The 25,736-nt window shown below is 38.0% G+C and overlaps 2 protein-coding genes across 2 annotated transcripts in view; one reads left to right on the forward strand and one right to left on the reverse strand.

Moving 5' to 3' along the window:
* The window catches only part of LOC134796104 (uncharacterized), a 349,320-nt gene that overhangs the window by 220,261 nt on the left and 103,323 nt on the right, over positions 1-25,736 (forward strand). The gene's annotated exons all lie outside the window — the stretch shown is intronic.
* LOC134795294 (ecdysone 20-monooxygenase) overlaps positions 1-25,736 on the reverse strand; it is a 55,164-nt gene that overhangs the window by 17,438 nt on the left and 11,990 nt on the right. Inside the window, exons 2-3 of the mRNA XM_063767102.1 lie at positions 16,969-17,170; positions 16,276-16,474 (exon numbers count right to left, since the gene is read on the reverse strand). Of these exons, the coding sequence (XP_063623172.1) occupies positions 16,276-16,474; positions 16,969-17,170 (401 nt within the window). The remainder of the gene's footprint in view (positions 1-16,275; positions 16,475-16,968; positions 17,171-25,736) is intronic.

Here is a 25,736-nt window from a genome sequence, read left to right on the forward strand (position 1 = left end):
ACGAAAAATAAATAAAGGAAACAATAATAATAATAATAAAAAAATAATAATAAAATTGTTTATTCATTATAAGTGTTAGGTTACATTGTACAGGGTTGGTACCTCTTTTTAAGTAAACAGATACTTGTATTAAGAGGCACCGCTCTTCCTTAGTTGCTAAGTGAACAACAATAAATTATTTCATGAATAAAATTAAAAGAAATAATATTAACATTTCAGTGAATAACAAAAGTAGTTAGAGATAATTTAATTTAAATTTAAACTGAAATTAATGAGCGAATGTGTGTGTGTGTGTGTGTGTGTGTGTGTGTGTGTGCGCGCGCGCGTGTGTGTGTGTGTGTGCGTGTGTGTGCGAATGTGTGTCTGTGTATTTAGATATCAAAAACATTATGGATTAAGTTTTCAATATCATGATAGCTTTTAAATTTTAGCCAATTTGTTATGATGTTTTTGCATTCGTAATATGATAATGGATATATATTTAAATCTTTATTAATAGAATTATATAGTTTAACGGATTTACAAACGAATTGTCTACTAGCATACGTTGTGTTTATTTGAACTGTTGGAATTAAATTGTTTCTTCTCCTTCTATTATGTGTGTTTGGTGTATATGGTACGGTCTTGTGTAATTTTAGGGTCGTAAATAATATGTACAGTTTTCTGACAGATAATACATTAGAAAGATTATATAACTCTATGGTAGGAAATCTAAACGGCTTGAAATACATAACTTTAAGCAATGATCTCTGGGCTCTTTCGAGTTCTAAAAATTTGGTTTTTGTAGCACCCCCCCAGACCGGTATACAGTAACTTATGACTGATTGGACAAGGGTTACATATATTTGTTTGAGAAGTTGTGAGGTACAAATGTGTCTTAGGTTTTTAAAGACCCATACAAGTTTCCTGATACGGCTCATGAGCAGCTCTATGTGCAAATGCCAAGTTAGGCGTTGGTCCACTAGTATCCCTAGATACTTAGTATTTTCAGCTTTATTTATAGTAGAGCATGTACAGATTTGCGTATTGTTGTTGCATGTGTGGATTTTTATATTAAAATGGTGATCTGGTTGTGTACTATTGTAGTTCGTAAAGCAAATATAGTTTGTTTTAGATGTATTTAACGTAAGAAGTCGAGAGCGCAGCCAGCAGGCAACTTCTGACAGACCTTGTTCTGCAGAATGCTTCACGTCTTCCCAAGTGTCTCCAGTGAAGACAATGGCAGTGTCGTCAGCATAAGAAAAAATGTGTCCGTTTTTAATATACATATTACATAACTGGTTTATATAGATTAAAAATAGGGTCGGCCCAAGGACACTCCCCTGTGGTACACCAAAAGTTGTATCCGTTTCTTCGCTAATGTGGGTTCCGATTTTAACTTTTTGTGTACGATTTTGCAGGTAGTCTTTAAGGAGTTGTAGTGGGATGTCTCTAATGCCTATGCTTTCTAATACTGTAACTAGGGAAGAAATGGAGACTGTGTCAAATGCTTTTTTCAGATCTAAAAATATTGTTAAACATTTTTTATTCTTATCTATTTTGTTCACGATCAGTGATGAGAGAGCTGTAACAGCATCTTCTGTTGACAGCCCTCTTCTGAAGCCATATTGGCTATCTGATAGTATTTTGAATTTCGTTAGGTAACTAAGAATGCGGTTATTAAGAAGTTTTTCTAGTATTTTGGAAATTGCGGGTAATACAGAAATTGGTCTATAGTTGGTTGTGTCATCTCTTTTTCCATTTTTGTAAACCGGGGTGATGATTGCTTTTTTAAGTGCAATTGGGAAGATACCATTTTTAAAACAGATATTTGCAAGATGAGTTATGATGGGAACAACTGTTAAACTAGCCATTTTTAAGAATTTTACAGGAATGTTATCCCATCCCGGGGCACTATCCGACTTCAAGCTCATTAAAATCGTGTGCACTTCACGGGGGTCTGTTTCTAATAGAACAAAAGAAGACAATACGGGGTTTAGCGGTTCATTAATAGTATAATAGCGGTTTAAATTACTTGATAAAATGTTTTCGGCTAAGGATTTGCCAACATTTGCGAAGAATTCGTTAACGGCATTCACAGAGTCAAGCGGAGAGTTTTTGATATCAAGTAATTCATTATTTTCTGTTTCTTTAGGTTTTCGGTTGGTTATATTATTTATAGCTTTCCAAAGACATTTTGGGTTTTTACTTGCTTTATCTAGTTCTTGTTTTTCGTATGTTCGTTTCAGCTTTTTAATAAGATTATTGCAGAAATTTCTATATCTTTTGTACGTTATCTTTAGTGTAATATTTTCAGGATCAGAGCGTAATTTCAGCTGCATGTTATTTCTATTTTTGATACACCTTAATAGTCCTATTGTCATCCAAGGCTTAATTATACGATTTTTCCTAGGAATTTGTGTTACAATAGTATTTTGTAACAGGCAAGTACTTAATTTACTTAACAAAGTATCGGTCAATTGGTTAGGATCTGTATGTGTGCTCAGGTTTGAGAGGTTTTCGTTAAATAGAGTACAAAGCGCTTTTTTGAAGTCAATAACTGTTTTAGTTGTTTGAGCCTTTTCTATGGTTTTGATCTTGGATAGCTTTAGGAATATCATGTAATGATCTGTAATAGTTGTTTTTAACACAAATGTAGTCGCACAAGATTTATTTTTATCTAATTTTATCATAAAGTGATCAAGGCAAGTTTTGTCTCTTGTCGGTAGTAAGTGACCTGGCAGTAGACATTGCATCGACATCATGTTTAAATAATTAAGCCGATTTATGTGTTCGTATGATTGTTCATTGAGTTTATGTATTATATTAATATTTAAGTCACCAGTGATAATTATATTTTTATATGATTTAATGGTTTCTATATAATCGTTGAGAGAGGATATAAAACTATCTGCGTTTCGATTTGAGGGAGAGCGATATATACCGAGAATTTTAAAATTACAATAAGTTAATTCCATACATGATGCTTGTGATAATTTTATTTCTTTAACCTTAACTTTATGTGTATTTCGAACGTAAATAACCACACCGTCATTTTGATTGAGATGGTAGGTCGTAGCAAAAGTGTTATAGTTTTCAATTTGCGGTACAGGTTTGGTCGGGTTTAACCTACATTCACTTAAGATTAATAAATCTACATGAAAGTTAAACTGAGATAAAGCTAGACGTAGTTCATCTATGTTACTATATATGCTTCTAATATTCTGTGATATGATTGTAAAATCTGATTTATTTATGTTAGTGTGATTAATTAAGTCTTCAATTTGGCATTCAAAAGATTGTGCGACAGCTAAATTGTCTAGTTGATTTAACGTTGTTAGTGTAGTATCCATTTTCTACTAAACAATTGAAGATGGGTGTAATTGCAGGGTATGTAAGTATTGATATTAGCAAAAATGTTATTGTATAAGTGTATGTAGTTCTCGTGTTTGTTTTTTACGTATTCTAAAACACACATTAGGAATATACTTATTTTGTGTATCTTATATGGGCTACTTGAGATTAAAAGTGTATTAAGTGTATGATAATATCTTAATCTAAGATTAATATTAATTAATAATAATGAGGTAATTTTCTGACTAAAGCGAAAACTAATTTCTATGAACCAAAATAGTCACGCCTCTTGCATCAACCTATTCACTTGAGCCTCGTTGTTAATCAGTATTACAGGCGAATTCTCACTTTTTCTAACGAAGACTCTACCAATGTTCGTCCAGCAAAACGCGTAGCCTTTGGATTTTGTCAGGTCACTGGCCAGGAACCGCAGGCGGGCTGCTTTCGCCGTCAGATGCTCCGAGACATATATCGGTGTGTTTTCGTTCTTAGTGTGGCCGAGGTGTTTCGCACTTAGTTTGTTGTTCCGGTTTTTAATGTTGTGTTCCTTACATTTCTTTAAAAAATTATCTTTCAACATGGTCGATGACATCTCCACTATTATTGGTGCGTTCTCTTCTTGTTTTTTTCCTCTTATTCTGTATATATCCATTACATTTGTCTGAGCCATGTTACAGTCAATATTTTCTGATAGCTTTGTAACAATTTGTAGCAGGTCGTCTTTGGATTCCTTCCCGTTAAAAGGCACATTTTTAATTTCTATATTTCTTTTTCGGCTTTCCTTCTGCATGTTCTCAAGTTTATCTTCTAGCAATAATATGTACTCCTTGTCCTTTCTGTTTCCAACTTCCAGCTGTTCAACTTTCTTTTTAAGCTCTTCATTTTGCTCTGTGAGAAAAGCGATATTCCGCTCTATGTTATCATTTGTCTCCTTAATTTGCTGAAGTGCGGGAGATATTTTCTTCAATTCATCTTCTTGTGGTTTCAGCATAGATTTAATCATCTCTCTCATTTCACTTTTTAATCTTTCATAGTCAATACTATGCTCTTCCTGTTTGCGAGTTGTATTTTTATCCGTAGATGACCTCGTAGTCATGTTTAGCTTCTTGTTACCAGGCGTCATGATAATAATGTCGTATAGGCACTTTCTGTGGTAGCGAACGGATTCTTAGAATTTCCAAAATGGGGCGGGGCGTCGATGATTGATCTAGCCATCTATATTTATTATAGTTGATCCAGCGCATTGTGTTATTAATATCACACACACACACACACACACACACACACACACACACACACACACACACACACACACACACACATATATATATATATATATATACACACACACACACACACACACACACACACACACACACACAAACACACACACACAAAAAAAAATATCTGAACCAAATATCTGATACGGAGAGTACATTGTATTAATTTGTAAGGTTCGAGTAATTTAAAACTAACTTTTATTACAATTTTTATAATTATTTAACATTTTTACAATTGGTAATACTGACAATATTTTTAATGAAGGTAGTTTGGATGTTGAAAATAAAAAAATATAGAAGACGGGTAGAAGGCAGTCAGTTAGTTCGGGGCGTGCAAGAATGTAAAAGAGGTCGAGAAGAAAGAAAATAAATGTTAATTGTGGATTACCAGTACAACTGTGTTTTATTAAGGAAGATTCTAACAAGTCAGAAGCGGAAGAACCAGCGCTAACGAACGTAAGTACACCTGATACTCAAATAATGGAAAAGTGAAAGTTTAGAACAGTGCACATAGGCACAAGGAAAAAGTTGTATTTCCGACTATCATATTGTTATATTATAGTAGTATTACATATAACTACAAGTATTACGAGTACGAATGCGTATAACGTTGTTGTTTTAATTTCGTTAAGGTTTAAGAGGTAAAAGTATAAAAAAAAATCATATGAAGTCGGTAAAATACAACCGTATTGTAATGTATTGTTAACGTCGAAAATGTAAATAGCTATGAATAGATTTTGTTTACTTATTTAATCTTAAGGCTTATTCGGCCAACGGTACGACATATTTTGTGTTTGATGTATTCAGTTTTGAATTACAGATAATAATATTTTAGTATCTAGTTAAATGGTTGCATAAAACAGGCAGGGACATATTGTATTTAAACGTGGCTCATGCTTTTATATTTCCAAGTTCCAGAAAATGGGTGATGCGGCTGAAAATGACCGCAATGGAGGCAATCGCAGGCTATTGACTCCATTGCGGCATGAGCACAATGAGACGGTAGACAGACGCTCCCGAAGCCGGACGCATGTGAACAGGCGCAGTCGTAGTCGCGTGAGCAGGCGCAGCAGGAGTTCTAACCGCCGTCGCTTACAAGATCGGGAAAGAGAACTGGACATCGAACGCGAACGCGTACGTCGGTTGGAACGTGACCTGTTACGAGAGCGCGATGAAGACCGTAGGAGACGCAGCGAACGCACCAGCCGTCGCTCCAGCTTTGAGAGGAGCTTACGCCACAGTCGGCCTCGCAGCACTGAGCCAGCCGAGCGACCGAGTCGACATCCTAGCAGAGATAGGATCGAGCGGCGAAGCCGACGTCCTAGCACTGCAAGGAACGAGCGTCCGAGTCGCATAAGTGAGCCCAGCCGCGACCGACACACTCAGCAACCAGAGCCGTATCGACAGCGGGATCGTCACCCGAGCGGGGAGCGTCGAGAGATAAGGTCACGTAGTCCTGTATTTTCTACTAAAGATATTGTAGGCATTATTCAGTCACTGAAGAGTGGTCAATCGTCGCATGCTGTAAACCAGAGTACACAAATGAATATTAAAGGTTTGGATTATAAAAATATCGTACCGGAGTTTGATCCTTCCGCGAAAAGCCAACGTATTGACGTTTGGCTACGGAAAGTTAACGAATGCGCCTCTGTTTACAACTGGGACGAAAAAACCACTGTTCATTTTGCGATGCAAAAACTCCGGGGCCTGGCCAAGACCTGGTATGAGAGCCAGAGCTCTATTTTGTTCACTTGGCCAGAGTGGCAAGAAAAACTTACTGCCTCATTTCCATGCGACCAGAACTATGGTCAGTCCCTGGAGGAGATGCTTAGACGACGTAGTCGATTTAACGAGCCAATCGAGGTCTATTTTTATGAAAAACTTGCTCTTTTAAATAACTGCGATATTAAAGGAAAACGGGCGGTTGAATGCCTAATTCACGGAATTGCGGATAAAACTACTAAATCTAGTGCTTTGGCGCTCAGGTGTACTGAACCGGAGGCTCTATTACAGTTTCTAATGAGCAATAAAGAAACATATTTGCCTCAATATGCACCTTTTAAAAATAAAGCTTCTAATGGTGCACCTGGTTCAGTAGATAGCAACAAAACAAATAGGCCTCCTACCAAATCCACCCCCAGCTCGAGCACTAACGGCATATATTGTTTTAACTGTAAAGAAAAGGGGCACCCTTACTTACAATGCCCGAAACCCTTGCTTAAGTGTAATCAATGTAATAAAGTAGGGCACTTAGTCGAAAATTGTTACTTGAAAGAAAAATCTACAAATTCAGACACGGCGAAGACTGTAATGTGTGTTTCAAGTGAGAAGCCAAACGAGAAATATTTCAAGAATATAACTGTCAATGGCTTGCCAATGGATGCATTTGTAGATTTTGGCAGTGAGGTGACGGTATTGAAAGAATCCACTCTCCCGCTATTGAATGTTACTCACGATGGAAAATCAGCTGTATTGACAGGTTTTGGGGATGGTCTGGTAGAGGCATTAGGATCCGTCCTTTTAAAATTGTCTATCGACGGAGTAGATGCGACCGTTAAATGTAAAGTTGTAAAAGACCACCTATTGAATAGGCCTATTTTGGTTGGTCAATCGTTCACTGAACAACCGCATATTCTTGTTATTAAGGACTCGACCAGGTTACTGTTTTATAACATTGGCGTCGAAATACCTAGCCATGACCCGGACTCCGACAACGAACATTGCGTTAGGGTTAGCATAAAGGATCACAGTATTTTACACGGTATGGCTAATGTGAAGGCCGTTTCTGAGCCCAAATTTACAGGAAATATATTCTTAAGCACCAAACTCATAGGAAAACCAAATCAACAGTTCGTCGTAAGTGGGGGAGTTTACCCTGTTAAAGATGGTAACTTAAATGTCGTAATTACACCTTTAACAGTCCCGTGCTTATTACAGAAAAATGCAGTGTTTTCCCGCGGAGAAAGGGTAGAATTAGTAAATCGTATAGTCGCGCATTCAACTGAGATGCTCTCACCAAATGGTAAGTCAAGTTCTAATCCTACATGCTTAATAGCTGATCCGATAGATGTTAACCAGATAAGTGTAGGCGAAACGGTGTCGGAATCAGATAAACTTAAATTAATGGATTTACTCGAAAAGTACAAACATTGTTTTGCATATAACCTGTCGGGTTTAGGTTGCACAGACTCTGCCGCAATGACTATCGAGTTGAATAGTCAACGCCCGGTGGTATACAGGCCCTATAGACTATCCTACCATGAAAGGGAAAAAGTCCGAGGCATGGTAGACGAGATGCTTGAGGCCGGGATAATACGTGAGAGTGTGTCTAGCTATGCGAGTCCTATTATTCTGGTTAGGAAGAAGGATGGTAAAGTGCGTCTCTGCGTTGACTATAGGATGTTAAACTCCCTTACCGTGAAGGAGAGGTATCCCATGCCCATAATAGAAGACGAAATAGCTCGTCTATCCGGTCAGGCCTGGTTTGTGACCCTAGATTTGATGTCAGGTTACTACCAAGTGCCCATTTCTGAACAGTCGAAACATCTGACTGCATTTGTCACGCCGGACGGCCAGTACGAGTTTAACCGTATGCCGTTCGGCCTGGCAAATGCACCTGCTATATTCCAGAGGATGATGAACCAGGTCCTAGGCCCGATCCGGTTTGAAAAGGCTACAGTATATATAGATGACTTGTTGGTGTATGGCAAAAGTCCTCAGGAGTGTCTCAATCGGTTAGAGGAGGTCCTGCAACTTCTAGACAAAGCTAACCTGAAATTAAATCTTTCGAAATGCAGTTTCTTGCGAAATAAGATAGAGTATTTAGGCTATGAAATTGATGCAGAGGGTATGCGACCAGGGAAGGCCAAAATACAATCAGTAGTTGACTTTCCATGCCCAGAGAACGTTCATGGTGTTCGCCAGTTCATAGGACTGGTTAGTTATTTCAGAAAGTTTATTTACGGTTTTGCTCAAATCGCATATCCTCTGACTAGACTGCTAAAGAAAGATGTAGCCTGGCAGTGGGACAAAGAACAGGAGGATGCATTTCAAATGCTTAAATCTAAATTAATTGAACGTCCCGTGCTAGCCATATATGATCCGAAAGCAGAGACTGAGCTCCATACAGACGCCAGTCGGCTGGGGGTAGGCGGCATCCTATTGCAGCGTTACCAACCGAATGATAGCTTTAGGCCAGTAGCTTATTACAGTCGGCAGACGACCCCTGAAGAGAAAAATTTTCACTCGTATGAGTTAGAGACGTTGGCGGTAATTTGTGCTTTAAAAAAGTTTCGAGTGTATCTGTTGGGCAAAGAGTTCAGGGTCGTTACCGACTGTAGTGCGCTGCGGTCTACTTTTGAAAAACGGGATCTCATACCCCGCATAGCCAGATGGTGGTTGGCTTTCCAGGAGTTTAACTGCTCCATAGAGTATCGAGCTGGAGTTAAAATGTCCCATGTGGACGCGCTGTCAAGAAATCCTATCATTGATAGTGAAACGGAAAACATTGATCCATACCCAGCGGTGATGGCCATAAGTGATGAAGACTGGTTGCTTACTCTGCAGCTAGGAGATAGTGAGTTACACAGGATTCGAGGTATTCTATGTAGCAGGCTTGATGAGAAGGGACTCGAATACATCAAAGATAACTATGTAATCAAAGATAATAGGCTCTTTAGGTGTATTGAGGGAGACAAAGATAATTTACGATGGGTTGTCCCGAAGGGCGCGAGGTGGCAGTTGTGTAGGCTAAATCACGATGAGATGGGACATATTGGTTACCTACGAGAAAACTTTAGAAAGGATCAAGAAGACTTATTGGTTTTCAAAAATGTCCCGATTCGTCCGAAAATATGTAAATGCGTGTATTGAATGCGCTTACGCAAAACATAATCACAGCAATCGCGAAGGGCTCTTACACCCTATTGAAAAAGTGGCAAAGCCATTCCATACCCTACACATCGACCACCTCGGGCCTTTCGTTAAATCAAAGCAGGGGCACACCCATATTTTAGTTGTGGTCGATTCTTTCACTAAATTCGTTTTCATCAAATCCGTTCGCAACACAAAAACACAAAATGTGATTAAAGTTTTAGATACGATATTTGATACCTTTAGGGCACCGGATCGATTAATTAGTGACCGTGGTAGTAGCTTTACATCCCATGCCTTCCGCAAGTTCTGTCAGGATAGGGGTATCAAACACGTGTTAAATGCAGTAGCGAGTCCAAGGGCGAATGGACAAGTAGAACGCTACAACCGTACCATATTGGACTCGTTAACTGCATCTAACCTCTGTCATAATGAAAAAGATTGGGATACCAAATTGGGAAAGATTCAATGGGGTTTGAATAACTCTGTTCAGAAAACGACGGGTAGGGCACCGTCGGAGATAATGTTTGGCACGGCAATGTTAAGTGAAGCTACACCGATACTTAATGAGCTAGCTGATGTAGTGCGCCATGACCTTGATGTAGATACTATAAGGGATCAAGTAAAGACTAGAATTGACTCTGAACAGGCTAAGCAAAAACAACGTTACGATAAGGGTAGACGACCTGCTCCTACTTACGATATCGGAGATCTAGTTAAAATTACTAAGACTGTTTTTCAAAATAAAGGAAATAGCTCTAAGTTACTACCTTCTTTTGAGGGGCCTTACAAAGTAGTTAAATCTTTAGGAAATGACCGGTATAAAGTTGCTCCGATTCCCGGCTTTGAGGGAATGAAGAATAGACGCAAAACCACCGTAGCCACTGATAGAATGCGGCCGTGGATACATTTACCTGCATTAGAATTAAATGAAGACGATGATGTCGCTGATGATCTTAATTGTAATGAAGACGCGAATGAAATGTCAGATTAATATATTTTATACAATTATGTACTTAGAGGATTCTCTGTTGTTCCAGGTCAAGGGCGAGAACAGAATGGTTTGCACCTTGACGATGAAAATGCTAGAATTGATTGGTTCGCTAAATTGATATGGCCAGTGGGTAAACCTTGAGAATTGATTGGTTCAAGGAATGCTTATTGGTAAAACCTCGAGAAGTGATTGGTTCGAGGTTTCGTGTAAGTCCCTCGAGAAGTGATTGGTTCGAGGTTTAGTGTAAGTCCCTCGAGAAGTGATTGGTTCGAGGTTTAGTTTAAGTCCCTCGAGAATTGATTGGTTCGAGGTTTAGTGTAAGTCCCTCGAGAAGTGATTGGTTCGAGGTTTAGTTTAAGTCCCTCGAGAATTGATTGGTTCGAGGTTTAGTTTAAGTCCCTCAAGAATTGATTGGTTCGAGGTTTATTTAAATCCCTTGAGAAGCGATTGGTTCGAGGATAAAGCTTAAGTTTCTCGAAAATAGATTGGTTCGAGGTTTAATAAATCATGTAAAAGTTAAATATGTCGAGTAGTTTGACGTAATTTTATACTAGCGTAAATATTAAACTCAAATTCAAATGTAGGAGGAGAAATTGTTATTGTTAATTTTGCGAATGAAACCCAAGAGTAGGTTTAGTATATCATATTGCAAATATACTAATGTAGTACTTACCAAATTAATGTGATAATAAAATAAAATGGTTTTGTTATTAACTGAACTAACTGACCGAATGTAAGGTTCCACCAGGCGCGTGTATGGGGACCATACACGACGTCAGGATGGTCGAATGTAAGGTTCGAGTAATTTAAAACTAACTTTTATTACAATTTTTATAATTATTTAACATTTTTACAATTGGTAATACTGACAATATTTTTAATGAAGGTAGTTTGGATGTTGAAAATAAAAAAATATAGAAGACGGGTAGAAGGCAGTCAGTTAGTTCGGGGCGTGCAAGAATGTAAAAGAGGTCGAGAAGAAAGAAAATAAATGTTAATTGTGGATTACCAGTACAACTGTGTTTTATTAAGGAAGATTCTAACAAATTATTACTAGCGACCCGCCCCAACTTCGCACGTGTTACCACCACCACAAAACTTTAACAGATTACCTACCTACACCTAAACCTCCCTCACCGATCACTATTGATAGGTGAAAACCGCATGAAAATCCGTTAAGTACGTTTCGAGTTTATCGCGAACATATGTGTACTAGACGGGCCCGCAGCTCCGCTCGCGTAAATGAAATAAAGAGTTTGTCTTATGTTTAGTTAAATACCGACATTATTATGTATCCCTGCCAGGGTTTATAACTGTGATAAGGATTTCTTATTTGTCAAGTAGGTAGCCGTTATTTGGATAACTTAATTCGAAAATTTCTTATAACGTACGTAGGTATTTATTTAAAACTTGTTTTAACATAAAATTATTACTTATTGTTGTAAGCCTAGTTGCAAAAACGTTCATTAGATTACTTATTTTCCGCTTTAAGCCACGAATATGGACGACCACCACCATAAATCGCCCTTTCATACAAGCGTAGGTAGTCCCCATTTTCCCTTTCTGGATCTTAACATTACTACGGCTAAGGTGACGCAACGATCCAAAGGACTCACCTGGCCTCCGATACCAGATCACGTCATGTTTCTTGCGATCTTGCGATAGCTCTCGCCATCGGGCGTCTCCCATTTTGTTGTCCCAAGTACGCTCGTCTCCCATTCTATAACTTTGTATGTTTGGCTCATCTCGGCAGCCCTTTCCCTGGACGAATGACAATGTTTGCCGAGCCATGAAAATCAATCTGAATAATAATAACTAATAAAGAAATTTAAAACAATAAAATACAAATTATTAACACGATAACCATACGATAATATTAATTTGATTGATATGTCATAAATGGCATAATTCACTCGTATGGGCTATGGACTAAGGTTGAGGTTGGCAGCACTTTTTATTTTACTTCGTGTAAAAAAACTCAGAAATACCTGTATACCAACATGACAAACATAATTTAGTTTACTTTAACTTACGGATTATTTGGTCTAATCTGTAGCACCGCCAAACGAAAGCAACCGAGAGTTCCCGAGAAATGGTCGAAGTCGTAAAATGAAGATTGTTATGAAAATTTCTTTTCCTTATTGTAAATTAAATACGCAACGAAAGCGATAGTTTTATGTTCTAATTTTATTCTCATATATAGATAATAGATTTAAACAGTTTTTTCTTATCATACGTGCGTTGTATTCGAGATACGTGTCAAAAACTTTTTTAGAAATTTGTAAGGCGCCATCTCTCTTCTTCGCTCGTTTTTTATCCCGTTCTGGTTTTTCAATTTTATATATATGACTAGACGGGCCCGCAGGTCCGCTCGCGTAAATGAAATAAAGAGTGTGTCAACCCTGCCAGGGTTCATAACGGTGATAGGGATTTCTTATTTGTACCCGTTATTTGGATAACTTAATACGCAAAATATCTGAAAAAAATTATGTGACTTGATAAAAGGCAAAATTATACTTTTTCATCTACGTAGTTATTTATTTAAAACTCGTTTCAACATAAAATTATTTTTTTTTTATAAGCCTAATTGCAAAAACGTTCATTAGATTAATATCCGCCTTAAGACGAATATGGACGACCACCGCCCATAAATCGCCTTTTGGTACAAACGTACGTACTCCCCATTTCCCTTTCTGAATACTAACATTACTTACTACGGTTATGTGAATCCTGGCCTCCGAGAAAAGACAAAACAAAACACACCATGTTTCTCGGTCTTGCGATAGCTCTCGCCAGTCCCCATGGCCGAGGATAAGCAGATCTCGAGCAACTACGTCGTTCCAGCGGTAGGTACCTATGACGTCCAATTGGGCGTCTCCCATTTCGTTGTCCCAAGTACGCTCTCGTCACGGCACGATCCTCTCCCATTCTCTCTAAATGTCCGAGCCAATGTAAGCTTAGCCACTTTTGTCTCTCAGTATTCCGCCAGTATATCGGAACACATCCTTATTTCTATAGCAACAGAGTTATATTACGATATTTGGCCGACTGCTGACTGTACGTTTGCTTATTTTCACCAGGTCGTTTCGCTCAAAAATATCGGAACATGCACTTACATTTTATCTACCTACATTATAACTTGCTATCAACTTTGTATTTTTGGCCTATCTCGGCAGCCCGGTCCCCGGACGAATTTTTTTGCCGAAGCTGTGAAAGTAAATCTGAATAACATAACTCAAAAAGAAATTTAAAACAACAAAATACAAATTACTATTGATATTGATAAGTCATTATATGGCATGTCACTCGTATGGGCATAAACTAAGGTAAAAGGTTGAGGTTGACAGCACTTTTTATTTTATTTCCAGTAAAAAAGGCCGAAATCACTGCATACCAACATAACAAACATAATTTTGGTTATTTGAAGTTCGAAACGAAACCAACCGAGAGTTTCCGAAAATAGCCGATAGTCGTAAAATGAAGAATGTTATGAAAATTTCATTTGCTTATTGTAAATTAAATACGCATCGAAAGCGATAGTTTTTATGCTCTAGTTATATTCTCATACTTAGATAATAGATTTATATAAATCTATTAAATAACAATAAGCAAATGAAATTTTCATAACATTCTTCATTTTACGACTATCGGCTATTTTCGGAAACTCTCGGTTGGTTTCGTTTCGAACTTCAAATAACCAAAATTATGTTTGTTATGTTGGTATGCAGTGATTTCGGCCTTTTTTACTGGAAGTAAAATAAAAAGTGCTGTCAACCTCAACCTTTTACCTTAGTTTATGCCCATACGAGTGACATGCCATATAATGACTTATCAATATCAATAGTAATTTGTATTTTGTTGTTTTAAATTTCTTTTTGAGTTATGTTATTCAGATTTACTTTCACAGCTTCGGCAAAAAAATTCGTCCGGGGACCGGGCTGCCGAGATAGGCCAAAAATACAAAGTTGATAGCAAGTTATAATGTAGGTAGATAAAATGTAAGTGCATGTTCCGATATTTTTGAGCGAAACGACCTGGTGAAAATAAGCAAACGTACAGTCAGCAGTCGGCCAAATATCGTAATATAACTCTGTTGCTATAGAAATAAGGATGTGTTCCGATATACTGGCGGAATACTGAGAGACAAAAGTGGCTAAGCTGAACAGTTTTTTCTTATCATACGTGCGTCGTATTTGAGAAACGTGTCAAAAACTTTTTTAGAAATTTGTAAGGCGCCATCTCGCTTCTTCCCTCGTTTTTTATCCCGTTCTGGTTTTTCAATTTTATATATATGATACTTACACACAGACAGACGCGGCAGGGGACTTTGTTTTATAAGGTGTAGTCCGTGTAGTGATTATATATGATGCAATAGCAATTAAAACTTTATCATTAATTTATGTAAATACAGTGAAACCTGGTTAAGTGGGACCTGGATAAATGAGAAACCTCTATAGCTGGGACTCATGGTGCGATCCCGACACTTTAGCACTGAATTACCTCTGTTAGTGAGATAAAACGAACCTCTATAACTGGGATTAGTTGTTGTGATTTTATAGTCACATTTACCTCTATAATTGAGACAGAGAGTGTATTTTACCTCTTTTACTGAGACTATATTTATAAGTTTACATTTTCCTAATTGTTTTTTTAGAATATTATACGAATTACCTCTGTATCTGAGATAACGTCAATCTATGGCCTCTGTAACTTGGACTTTATTGATCTATTTCCGTATTCTTACTAACTCTTAGTCTATCCACAAATTCCGCATTTGGTTAATTGTGTCTAAACGACTTCGAGTTTCATTTAGTTACTTTATGTAGTTAAAACTATCGAAACGAAAGCTGAAATCTTGATAAGTAACAAGAATAAACAAATTTTCATTTAATAAAGACGATGACGACGAGACGACGAAGACGAAGAGATTTCTAAGACGCAATGAAGTCCGTATCAAATTTAATTGAAAAATCTATCCTTTGGAAAATCACTCAAAATAAATTCAAAGAAATATTTAAACAGACTTAAAAAAATATTTAGGGACAAGGATTATTTTACCTAAACATTTAAAGATAATTACAAAATACCTTATTAACCACCTCTATAACTGAGATATATCCTCTATTCTCACCTCTATTAATGGGACCCTCTGTAAATGAGACAGAAATTTATTTGTACCTGGCTAACTGAGAGCCTGGGTAAGTGGAATACCTCTTTAAGTGAGACAAATCTGCTCGTCCCTTGAAGTTTCACTTATCCAGGTTTCACTGTACTTAAGTTCCCAATTTCAGTACCTATTCACGGACATATATGGACATGCCTTATGCCCGCCCGCAACAATAGATTTTAAAATTAACATGATTCAGTACATGATTTTGATTTTGCCTTTGTACCTAGGTTATAATAAAATTAGTTTAGTTAAGTAGTAGGTACTTACGATACATTATTATAGGTATCTATAGGGCAGAAGCTCCGGTTGTGCCCACTGGCCCGGTTTTGGCCATTTAGTGTCTTAACATATATAAAATAAATTTATTCGTTATATATCATTACAAACTCTATTCGTTTTTGTTACCGCCCGAAGTCGGAAGCGCCCACTAGGCAGGTTCCTGGCATTGGTAGTGTTAATTTTCGAGTTATCCGGAAAACATTAAATTCCTATTTTGGAGCAAACCAATCACGCAAAAATATGCTAATGCTACTTCCCACGATACAAAAGCTTGTTTATTTACTGCTGCTTGTTGCGATTAATTACCTACTATAATTAATAATTGTAAATACAGAAAGAACACTTACTCATTAACCAGTCCAGTGGAGGCATATCTGTCAGGCCGGCTCCTGCGGTAGACCTGGACGATCTCCGTCGGGGGCCGGTAGGGTCGGCGTGCGGGGGTCCGCAGCACAGCCTCCAGCGCCGACCGCTCGGCGATGGACACGAGGGCGGCGCCCCCGGGTGTGGTCTCCACGAACACCGGCCCGTAGCGCCTGAACATATCTGCGTGCAAATATTTCTCACTGTGACAGCGAGGGGGCCTTGACGAAACTTAATTAACGGTCAAATCTATATTATTCAAGAAAGGAGGTACTGGTAGAACCGGTTCAATGAGTCTTTACTTATCATTCTTAATATCGAGCAAAAAAATCTTATACATTATACAATATAAGATAGATGTCTTGCAACTACCTCGTCCTTAGCCTTGAACTTGTAGAGGGTATGCTTTGGCAGGTGTTTTTGTAATTTAGAGTAGGTATTGTAGCAATTTAGTTGTCATAAAATAGGAATTGTAGGTATACATTATGTAAAAAACTCCAAAAAACGGTAGCAAATTTATTTTACGGGCTGAATGTCTACATGAGACTGATTGTCCAACGTCCTTATGTCTTATCTGCCACTAATATTCCTAAAATTGAGATGGTAAATTACCTGCAGGCCTCTTTTGTATGTAAGTAGAATAAGTTTTTGCACACAACAATAAAAATTAAACTCACCTTCGTAAGCTTCATGTAGTTTATTCATCTTGTACCGGCTCCAGTAGAGCCAGCGTGTTCCGATCAGCGGCAGCGCCGGCGGGCCCGGCAGCCGCGGCCGGCCCTCGCGCGTGGCCAGCGCCGTCACGGCCACAATCAGCGCGATCACCGCCAGCACCAGCGTCGGCACCCCGGACCAATCCAACAGTGGCGGGGAGGTGCTCTGCGGAATAATAATTCCTTTATTCGATGCGCTTCAGGCGTGCTATTTTCAAATAACATCTCATAGGACAGGGTGTTACTCCACACTTCTTACTTATATATTCAGCTGTTGGGTTGCTCGGAGCACCACACCTTAATTATCTATCAGTGGTTGTCATTTCGCACTTTGCCCTAGGTATGTGCCGGATGATCACTTACGTGATTGGCACACCAGCCGGCGTATTATGGATAGCTTTATCCATCTTTATCCACGTGATAAAATATTTAACTGTCACTTTTTAACACCGTGGGATAGAAAGTGACGGACACCGTTTTATCACGCTGTCACGTAGACAAGAACGACCATTATATCCGTACAGTTAAGACTTTTTGAGTTTTCACTTCTGCCGGCACTCCCGGAGTGCAACCCGTTGTTTTTTTTTATGATAGCATACCGTTTCAATTTAATTAATTTCTTTCATGCAAACGAGTCTATATTAAGTACCTACGTTTGTTTTTGTTCGGTTATCGAACATTCTAATTAAAAATAAACTGTCGAATGTGACCGGGTTCAGATCCCGGGTTAAACATTTGCTATCAGCGGTCAGCGACCCTCGGCGCGGACCGCTGTCGCAAGCGCAGCGCTCTTGACATTGGATTTCGCGTTACGTAACGCACAACTAACGACGCCTACTCATTTCGTACTCCCAGCCTACGAAACGACTGCTCTAGCTCTAATATAAATGTATTAAAATTTAATAAGCGCTACCATTATTACTCGATGGTTCCAAATGTATAAACCTACTTATGTACCTCTATCAGATAGGAAAACTTAATAAATTCTAGTCCTGTGTTAACGTTGACACTTTAATGTTATCAACCCATAAAATTGTAGGTATAAACCAAGACAAAAAGGGATAGGTAAACTTTTAGTGTGCGGTGCAATTACCAAAAGCTGCGAGGTCGTAGCACTACTGCAGCAAACCAAAAACCACACTACTTTGGTTAATTTTGTTATACTCTTGGGCTAAAAGTATTTGTTTTATTGAGCGACTTCAATATTTCAAAAGGAGGAGGTTCTCAATTTGGTTGTAAGTACTTACCTATGTTTTTCGTAGCATCTGTCATCCTAATACATTATTTATTTTCATTTAACATTTGTCGATTGTACGATTGTCACCTTGGCTAGACCCCCCCAAAACGGAACTCCTACTTACATGTATTTTACAATAAAGGTTTGGAACTATTTTGTCGAAGTCTTTCAGTTTCAGTTCATTTTGTCAAACAGTTATGTTATAACCATACTTACCTACCTATAACGATTTTTGTATTTTCGTCTGCATATCAAATATTTGCTTCTAAGCAGTGCTATTTAGTGGAATGGAACATCACATCGCACAAGTATTTTACATCTTATGAAATAAATGTAATTGTTAGAAGATGCTATGATCGTAAATAATTTTAAAGGCATTTCAAACTATATTTTAGTGATTAAATTATGAGCAGGCTTGATCAATGGGTTATTGAGCTAGAAGAGCGTAGATGGCTAAAAAGCTATTTGAGAGGGGTCGCAAGGAAGAAAGTATGGTCGAGTTTGGTATCAAATGAAAGTACACGTTTATAATATTGTTTTTAAACATTTTTAAATAACTAGTAGTTCGCCCCGAACTGAGAACTCGCGGTTTGCCAAAAATTATATAGAGCGATTGACTTAGTTGCACCTACTTACTCGTATAGTTCGACATAAAATAGTAGAAAATAATTTTCAAGAAAAATAATCCGTCTTCTATGGGGGCCGGTGAAAGATTATTGTACATAGACGGTGCACTGTGTAGAAAAGGAAGTAAAACCACCCACTTTTCTAGTAGGTAGCATTTCGTTTCTGTAAGGGTCGCAGTTTTAGCCTCACGTACCCACTTCTCTGATAGCAGTTCGGTTCTGTGAAGATTGCAGTTCGAACCTAACCAAAACCACTTTTCTAGTAGCTTTTCGTTTCTGTAAGGCTCGCAGTTCTAACCTAACCCACTTTTTTCGGTTCTGTGAGGATCGCAGTTCAAACCTAACCTAACCCACTTAACGGCGCGTGAGGTGCGGTGTACGGGGGTTTGAGCGGGACGGGCCAGTAAGTTTGGCATCATTATACTTTATACCTACATTTTATGGTAGGTAATCATAGTGGTTTATTTAGCTTAGGTATCAGTGGTTTTCCGGGTCAAGGTCCGAGTCCGGGTCCGGGTCCAGGACCAGATCCAGGTCGAGGTCCAGGTCTAGGTCTTGGTCCAGGTCCAAGTCCGGATCCAGGTCCGGGTTCAGGTCCAGATAAGAGCCCGGATCCGGGTCAGGTCTGGCTCCAGGGCCAGCTCCGTCAAATCGAAATTCGAAATCGCCAAACGTGTAGTCATTGAAGAGTTCTGTTCTGATCATCATCAGCAGTTCCACTTCATCAAATGCAACAGTTTTTAATGTAAATTCTTGATTTTCTGATGACAATACACACATCTCTATACGCATGCCTTTAAGATTTGAGGAGTTCCCTCGATTCCTCATGGATACCATCATCAGACCTCGAGCTTGACAAAAATGTGGCTTAAAAACTTAACTTCCTTAACAAACATAACGAAGAGGACAAATCGCCAAACGTGAACTATATGTCGTTGAAGAGTTCCGTTCTGGTCATCATCAGCAGTTCCACTTCATCAAATGTGACAGTTTTTAATGAAAATGCTTGATTTTCTGATGAAAATACAAAGATCTCGATTCGCATGCCTATAAGATTTGAGGAGTTCCCTCGATTCCTCGTGGATCCCATCATCAGAACTCGAGCTTGACAATAATGTGGCTTAAAACTTAACTTGCTTAACAAACATAACGAAGAGGACAACACGCCAAACGTGAACTATGCTTCGTTGAAGAGTTCCGTTCTGATCATCATCAGCAGTTCCACTTCATCAAATGTCACTTTTTTGAATGTATATGCTTGATTTGTTGATAAAACACATAAATCACTATATGTATACCTTAAAGATTTGAGGAGTTCCCTCGATTCCTCATGGATCCCATCATCAGAACTGGGTTTTGACAAAAACGGAAAGAAAGAAAATAATAAATTTACATATACAAATACATACAATCAAAAAAATAATTTTCTACTTACTTGTTTGACCGAGAAACTTGTACTGCTTGCTTACTTGTATGGAAATTTTAGAGTTCCATTTTATTTAATTTCTACTATTTTATGTCCCACTATAGGCGGCAATGGATCAAAAATCGCGTGGATATCTTACAAGGTCTGTGGAGCCCTTAACCTTAACCTTTAGCCCTGTATCTGTGGTAAGCCGAAATATGTCCTGTCAAATGTCAAATACCTATATTATGTTTCTTTTTATCATGCTAATTATTTCAAAATGGTAAATTTAAAAACGATATTATAAAAGTGCAAGCCGAGCACTTTCATTTGATACCAAACTCGACCATACTTTCTTGCAAAAAGATGACCAGAATAGCAAGACCCTCACATATAGTTTTTTAGCCTTCTAAGCTCTTCTAGCTCAATAACCCCTTGATCGAGCCTGCTCATAATTTAATGACTAAAATATAATGCCCTCAACTACACGTTTACCCAATTTAATTTAAATTAGAACAAATTTACTTAAGTTCTTGAGTATCAAACTATCCTCTGATAGTTCAGCTTAAAAACATCGAAATGCCGGGACGTGCGCCTAGCCAGCCGCGTGTCCCAAGTCGAATGTAAGAACTTCGTTCGCTTCGCTCGCTCGTTCGATTAGCATTTCAGCTTACCACAGATACAGTCTATTTTAATCTCTATGGCAGGGGCGTATTTACCCTAGGGCCATCCGGGCGCCAACTCCCGGGGGCGGCATATGCCGACCCTGGCGGATTGCATTTTGTTTTTCTTCCTTGACTTCTGGGGCGGCGAAACGTATTGGCCCGGGGCGCCAAATTTCAAAATACGCCCCTGCTCTATGGTGACTTAAATCTATCAGTTGCGGGCTCCACAGACCTTGCAATAAATAGCACGCGATTTTCGATCGATTGCCGACCAGTCTGCTAGCAAGGTTACAATCGCTATCGCTTCGACAACGAAAAGCTTTATGTCTCTCTATCACTCTTCCATATTAGTGCGATACCGTAAAACGGGGTGAACAGAAATCGCGGGGTGAATAGAGAAATTTTGAACTTTTTCTTTCAAGTTGTTATATTTAAAAACGTACTTCTCTAAAATTAGATTTTTTGGAATGCGTATTAAGTAGACTATTTATTCTCTACATTGATACCAAAAGAACTTAATCAAACTGCCTAAAAGTTAGATTTTTTTGACTAAAGTAAGGTCTCGCCAAGGTAAGAAATGAAGCCTGTCTGAACTTAGTTCTAGCGGTAAATGTTTTGACATTAACTAAGTAAAAGTTAGCTAACCTGGTAATATAGTATCTGTAGTACCTAAATAATAAATAATATCTCTAATTTTCTCTATAATAAAGCATTTTTTTTTTGCAAAAAACCAATAACAAGCAAATTTACGTGATAAAGGGGTCAGTGGACACGCATATGGGGTGAACAGTTACGCCATAGGGGGTGATTAGATACAACAAAGGGGTGTAAAGACACGCCTTGGGGGTTAAAAGACACGAAAAAATTATTTTGTGTTAACTAGCTGTTTAACAGATATATATACCATTTGCCAATAGAGTATCCACATAATAATGACCAGATTTGATGCCTATGACAGCTAAAACTTAATATTTCTATTCATCCCTTTCTCGTGTCTATCGACCCCGTTTTAAGGATATGGAGAAAACAGGTAGTTTTCTTTGATTTTCTCTGAATTAGGTAGGTAAAAATTTATTTCACAAATGCAATTGAAGAACTAACCAAGACTCAAAATATGATATCAAAATTATTACTTTTATCATTTGGATTATTGGCGAAAATCGTCCTTGAAGTTGAAAATCGTATCTTTTCACCCCGTTTTACGGTAGTGACAGTTGCGTTTCGATCGCTACGGAGCGTAAGCGATTGGCATCTTGGCTACGCGGCCAGGTGCAACAAATTCAATCGCTCTATAGTTTTTGGCAAACCGCGATTTCTCAGTTCGGGGCGAACTACTAGTTTTATCACGTGTTTAAATAAAACCATCCATAATAGGCCTGATGTTTATGCTAATAAAATCGCATCTAATCTTGTTCTCACTGATGGTATACCATTTGCGTTTCCCTGCCATAGGGCCTGATATTACGAACTTGCGAAAATTGAGGGCAATGCACTTTATATAGTTGTATACCGTTAGCCATGTACATTTTTGACACTCGCACATTCCATGTTTTCGATGGATAACGGGATTTTACGTTACCGTTACAAATTTACTTAACATTCATACATACATAAATGATCCACGCGTATCGATTTTTTTAAGTTGATTAAAATAAAAGAAGCAATGAAAAAAGGCATAATCACTACACCTTATTAAATAAAGTCCGCCGTCACGTCTGTCTGTATACAGGGTGGAAAGGCACGACGATCCTTTCCGGAAATGGGAGATAGTTTAGCCTAAGCTCTATATTTTCTCCATAGAAACTATGTTAATATGGGCAACCGTTTATAAATTATGGCCTTTTAAACATCCATGCAAAAAACTACTTTGTTCTAACCCTAACAGGTGACAGTGTCAATGAACTTCCTTGTAAACAATCAGTATACGACAGGAAATTATGCTAATTTGTTGCCATCTAACCATTTTTAGGTCTGCTTACAACACGGTAAGAATCGTTGCAGGATTTTCGATTTCTTAGTGGTTCCACTTGTTCAATACTTGAATGAAGTAGTTATGTTCTTCCTTAATATTAATAATACTAACCACAACATTGTTTACAACGACAGTTCAAATGGTGACATTGACAACCACTCAAAAGTACGCAATCGTCTTATAAATATCTCTGGTTTCCTTGACTGATAAAAAGGTTTTAGTTTCTTAACACGTTTCACAAAATTATTTTCGAATAAATAGAAACTATCTAAAATAATAAAAAAAATTTTTTTTATTATAAGTAGGTTGTGTTTGATGCACCAAATGTAGGTACATGCAAAACAGAACATTAGAATAAATCAAGAATAAATACTCTTCAATACCAAACTAACAAACCTTCTTGCGTGGTAGGAAATAGACAAGACGTCATCAGACGTCAAACAAACATCAGTTTGAAATTAAATTTTCATTGAACTTTACTTATTTAATGTCATATTTTTCAAATAAAAATGCCGTTGTTAGATGCTCGTGGCTATTTAAATTTGTGGGGCTGTGTAAAAGATATGGTGTACCAAACGGAATGTGAAACTGCGGACGAAATGAGACAAAGGCTAATTGGTGCTTTCTGCGGAGGAAAAATGAAGAAGAGCATACACTATCGCATGTGCATCGACATACTCGGGCACGGGCTGCGGCGGCCTTGTAAGACACGGAGGTACATTTGAACACCGTATGTGAAGAGAAGATAGTGTTAAATATTGGCAAAAAATAATTATCTAAGAAAGTAATAAAATTGTTTATAATATTTTTGCATTCATTTGATTTATTTGACATTTATGCGACATTCATACATCATTGCGATTCTGTCAACGATCGGAAAAAAGTGTAAAGTCCCGAGCTTTCCCGATGGAGATCCTTAATCTATAGCCGTGATGTGCACATGCTATAGGGTTGTCACCACAGTTAAAAAGTAGTAAATTTGCTATTTTTATTTTTTACTCAATTAACGATTCTTACCATTACCAATCGTCTCTGTATCACTTAAACGACCTAATACTTCCGGGAAGGATCGTCGTGCCTTTCCACCCTGTATGTTCGCGATAAACTCAAAAACTACTTACTACCTAATACGGATTTTCATGCGGTTTTCACCTTACAATAGAGTACCGTGATTCTTGAGGAAGGTATAATTAGGTTTTGTGTAACCCGTGCGAAGCCGGGGCGGATCGCTAGTGTTTAATAGATCTAAGTCTCTCTTCGCGCGTGAACTCTACCTACAATACTGAGCTGCACCGAAGCTTTAATAGTAACCTGTATGAAGCCAACATACTCAAATACAAATAGGATTATAACAACCTTAATTGTTTTCAGGTTAAGCAGAACATTAAAAGCAATAATAGTTGTAGCTAACCGCTCGCCAATCTGCAGGCAATTTATTTTCTTAATTGGAATACAGCAATTATTCTCTGGCCCATTTATTAGTAGGTCTAGGATTTAGATACGGAACATTTATAAACAAGCCTTGGCTGGGTCTTGTAACGAGACATAGTATGTTAGACACAATTTCAGTTTTACTTATATCGCCTTTTAAGACTCCTAGATAATTAACTATTTACTAAATAACGAATGTTAGTCATTCATAATTACTGTATATATATATGTATATTATTTATTTAATACATATGGGTATTTATTTCGGATAACAAGATCCATACGTTGCAATAATTACATTGCATAATTAATTATTAAATTACACTATTAATACATTTGCTAAACATGAACTATCTCTGAAGGATTATAGAGGAAATCTGAAGTTTTTTGTGTGACATACCTACCTACTAACAGACATCAATCACAACTGTTTAAACCGTTGAAAATAGGACCTTTAACTTTGAATCATAATAATTTCTTTAAAGTTGTACCTACTCGTAAAGCTCGCGGGTAGGATAGATCGACATTGACAATATGTGCTACCTAAAACATGCCGCACAGGAACTTAGGGTTACGGTTAAACTCCAACAAATAGTCGGACACGCAACACGTGCGTAAAAGATAAGATATGTAGTAAGTAATCAAACATCTCCAGTGTCTATCTCGGTGCTCCAGTTTCAGTAAATGGTTCCTCAAGGACGCGCGACCCTATCATACGAATTAATGCATCCAATTGAATGCACTCCGACCGCTGATAAAAGCAATAAGTTATGCTTCGAGCTTATTCATAGCTATGTGGCCTTGTATTAATGTATAGTCGCATTGCATGCAACTGCAGCGCGGCGGCGCGGCGGCGAAAATACGCGTTGTTGTGGTTAGGTACGTTAAAAAAAACAACGGGTTGCACTCCGGGAGTGCCGGCAGAAGTGAAAACTCAATGACATTGTAACTCAAAATATTAATAACAGCGCCATCTAGTGCAAAATGTCTGCAGCACTATGTATAATTGAGGTTAACGCCATCTACCGTTATTTCGTCGCATTACTTGAAAACCCTAAGCGGGCATTTTCATTTAACTTTTACTTTAAAGCGCGACTTAAGTCGTGTTTCAGTAACGTCTAACCCGTCTAACCGTTACATTCCTGACAAAATATATGGGATTTGACATTGACCGTCAGTTTTGTAACGATTGCTAACCGGCCGTTAAAGGTGCACAGTTAAGTGAAAATGCCCAAGCACATCACTGTGAGTACTAGAGTTATATTAGTACCAGTTTGAGGGAAACTCACTAGATGGCATCAAAAAAGTGACGTGACGTCTTCCGTCTTACGCTCTCGCGAATTCAACATTTTTTTCCCCATCACAAAAAGTGCTCAGCGCCGCTAAAGAAGTTTTC

Source organism: Cydia splendana, chromosome 1 (assembly GCF_910591565.1).
Source record: "Cydia splendana chromosome 1, ilCydSple1.2, whole genome shotgun sequence".
In the NCBI taxonomy this organism is placed as follows: Eukaryota; Metazoa; Arthropoda; class Insecta; order Lepidoptera; family Tortricidae; genus Cydia; species Cydia splendana.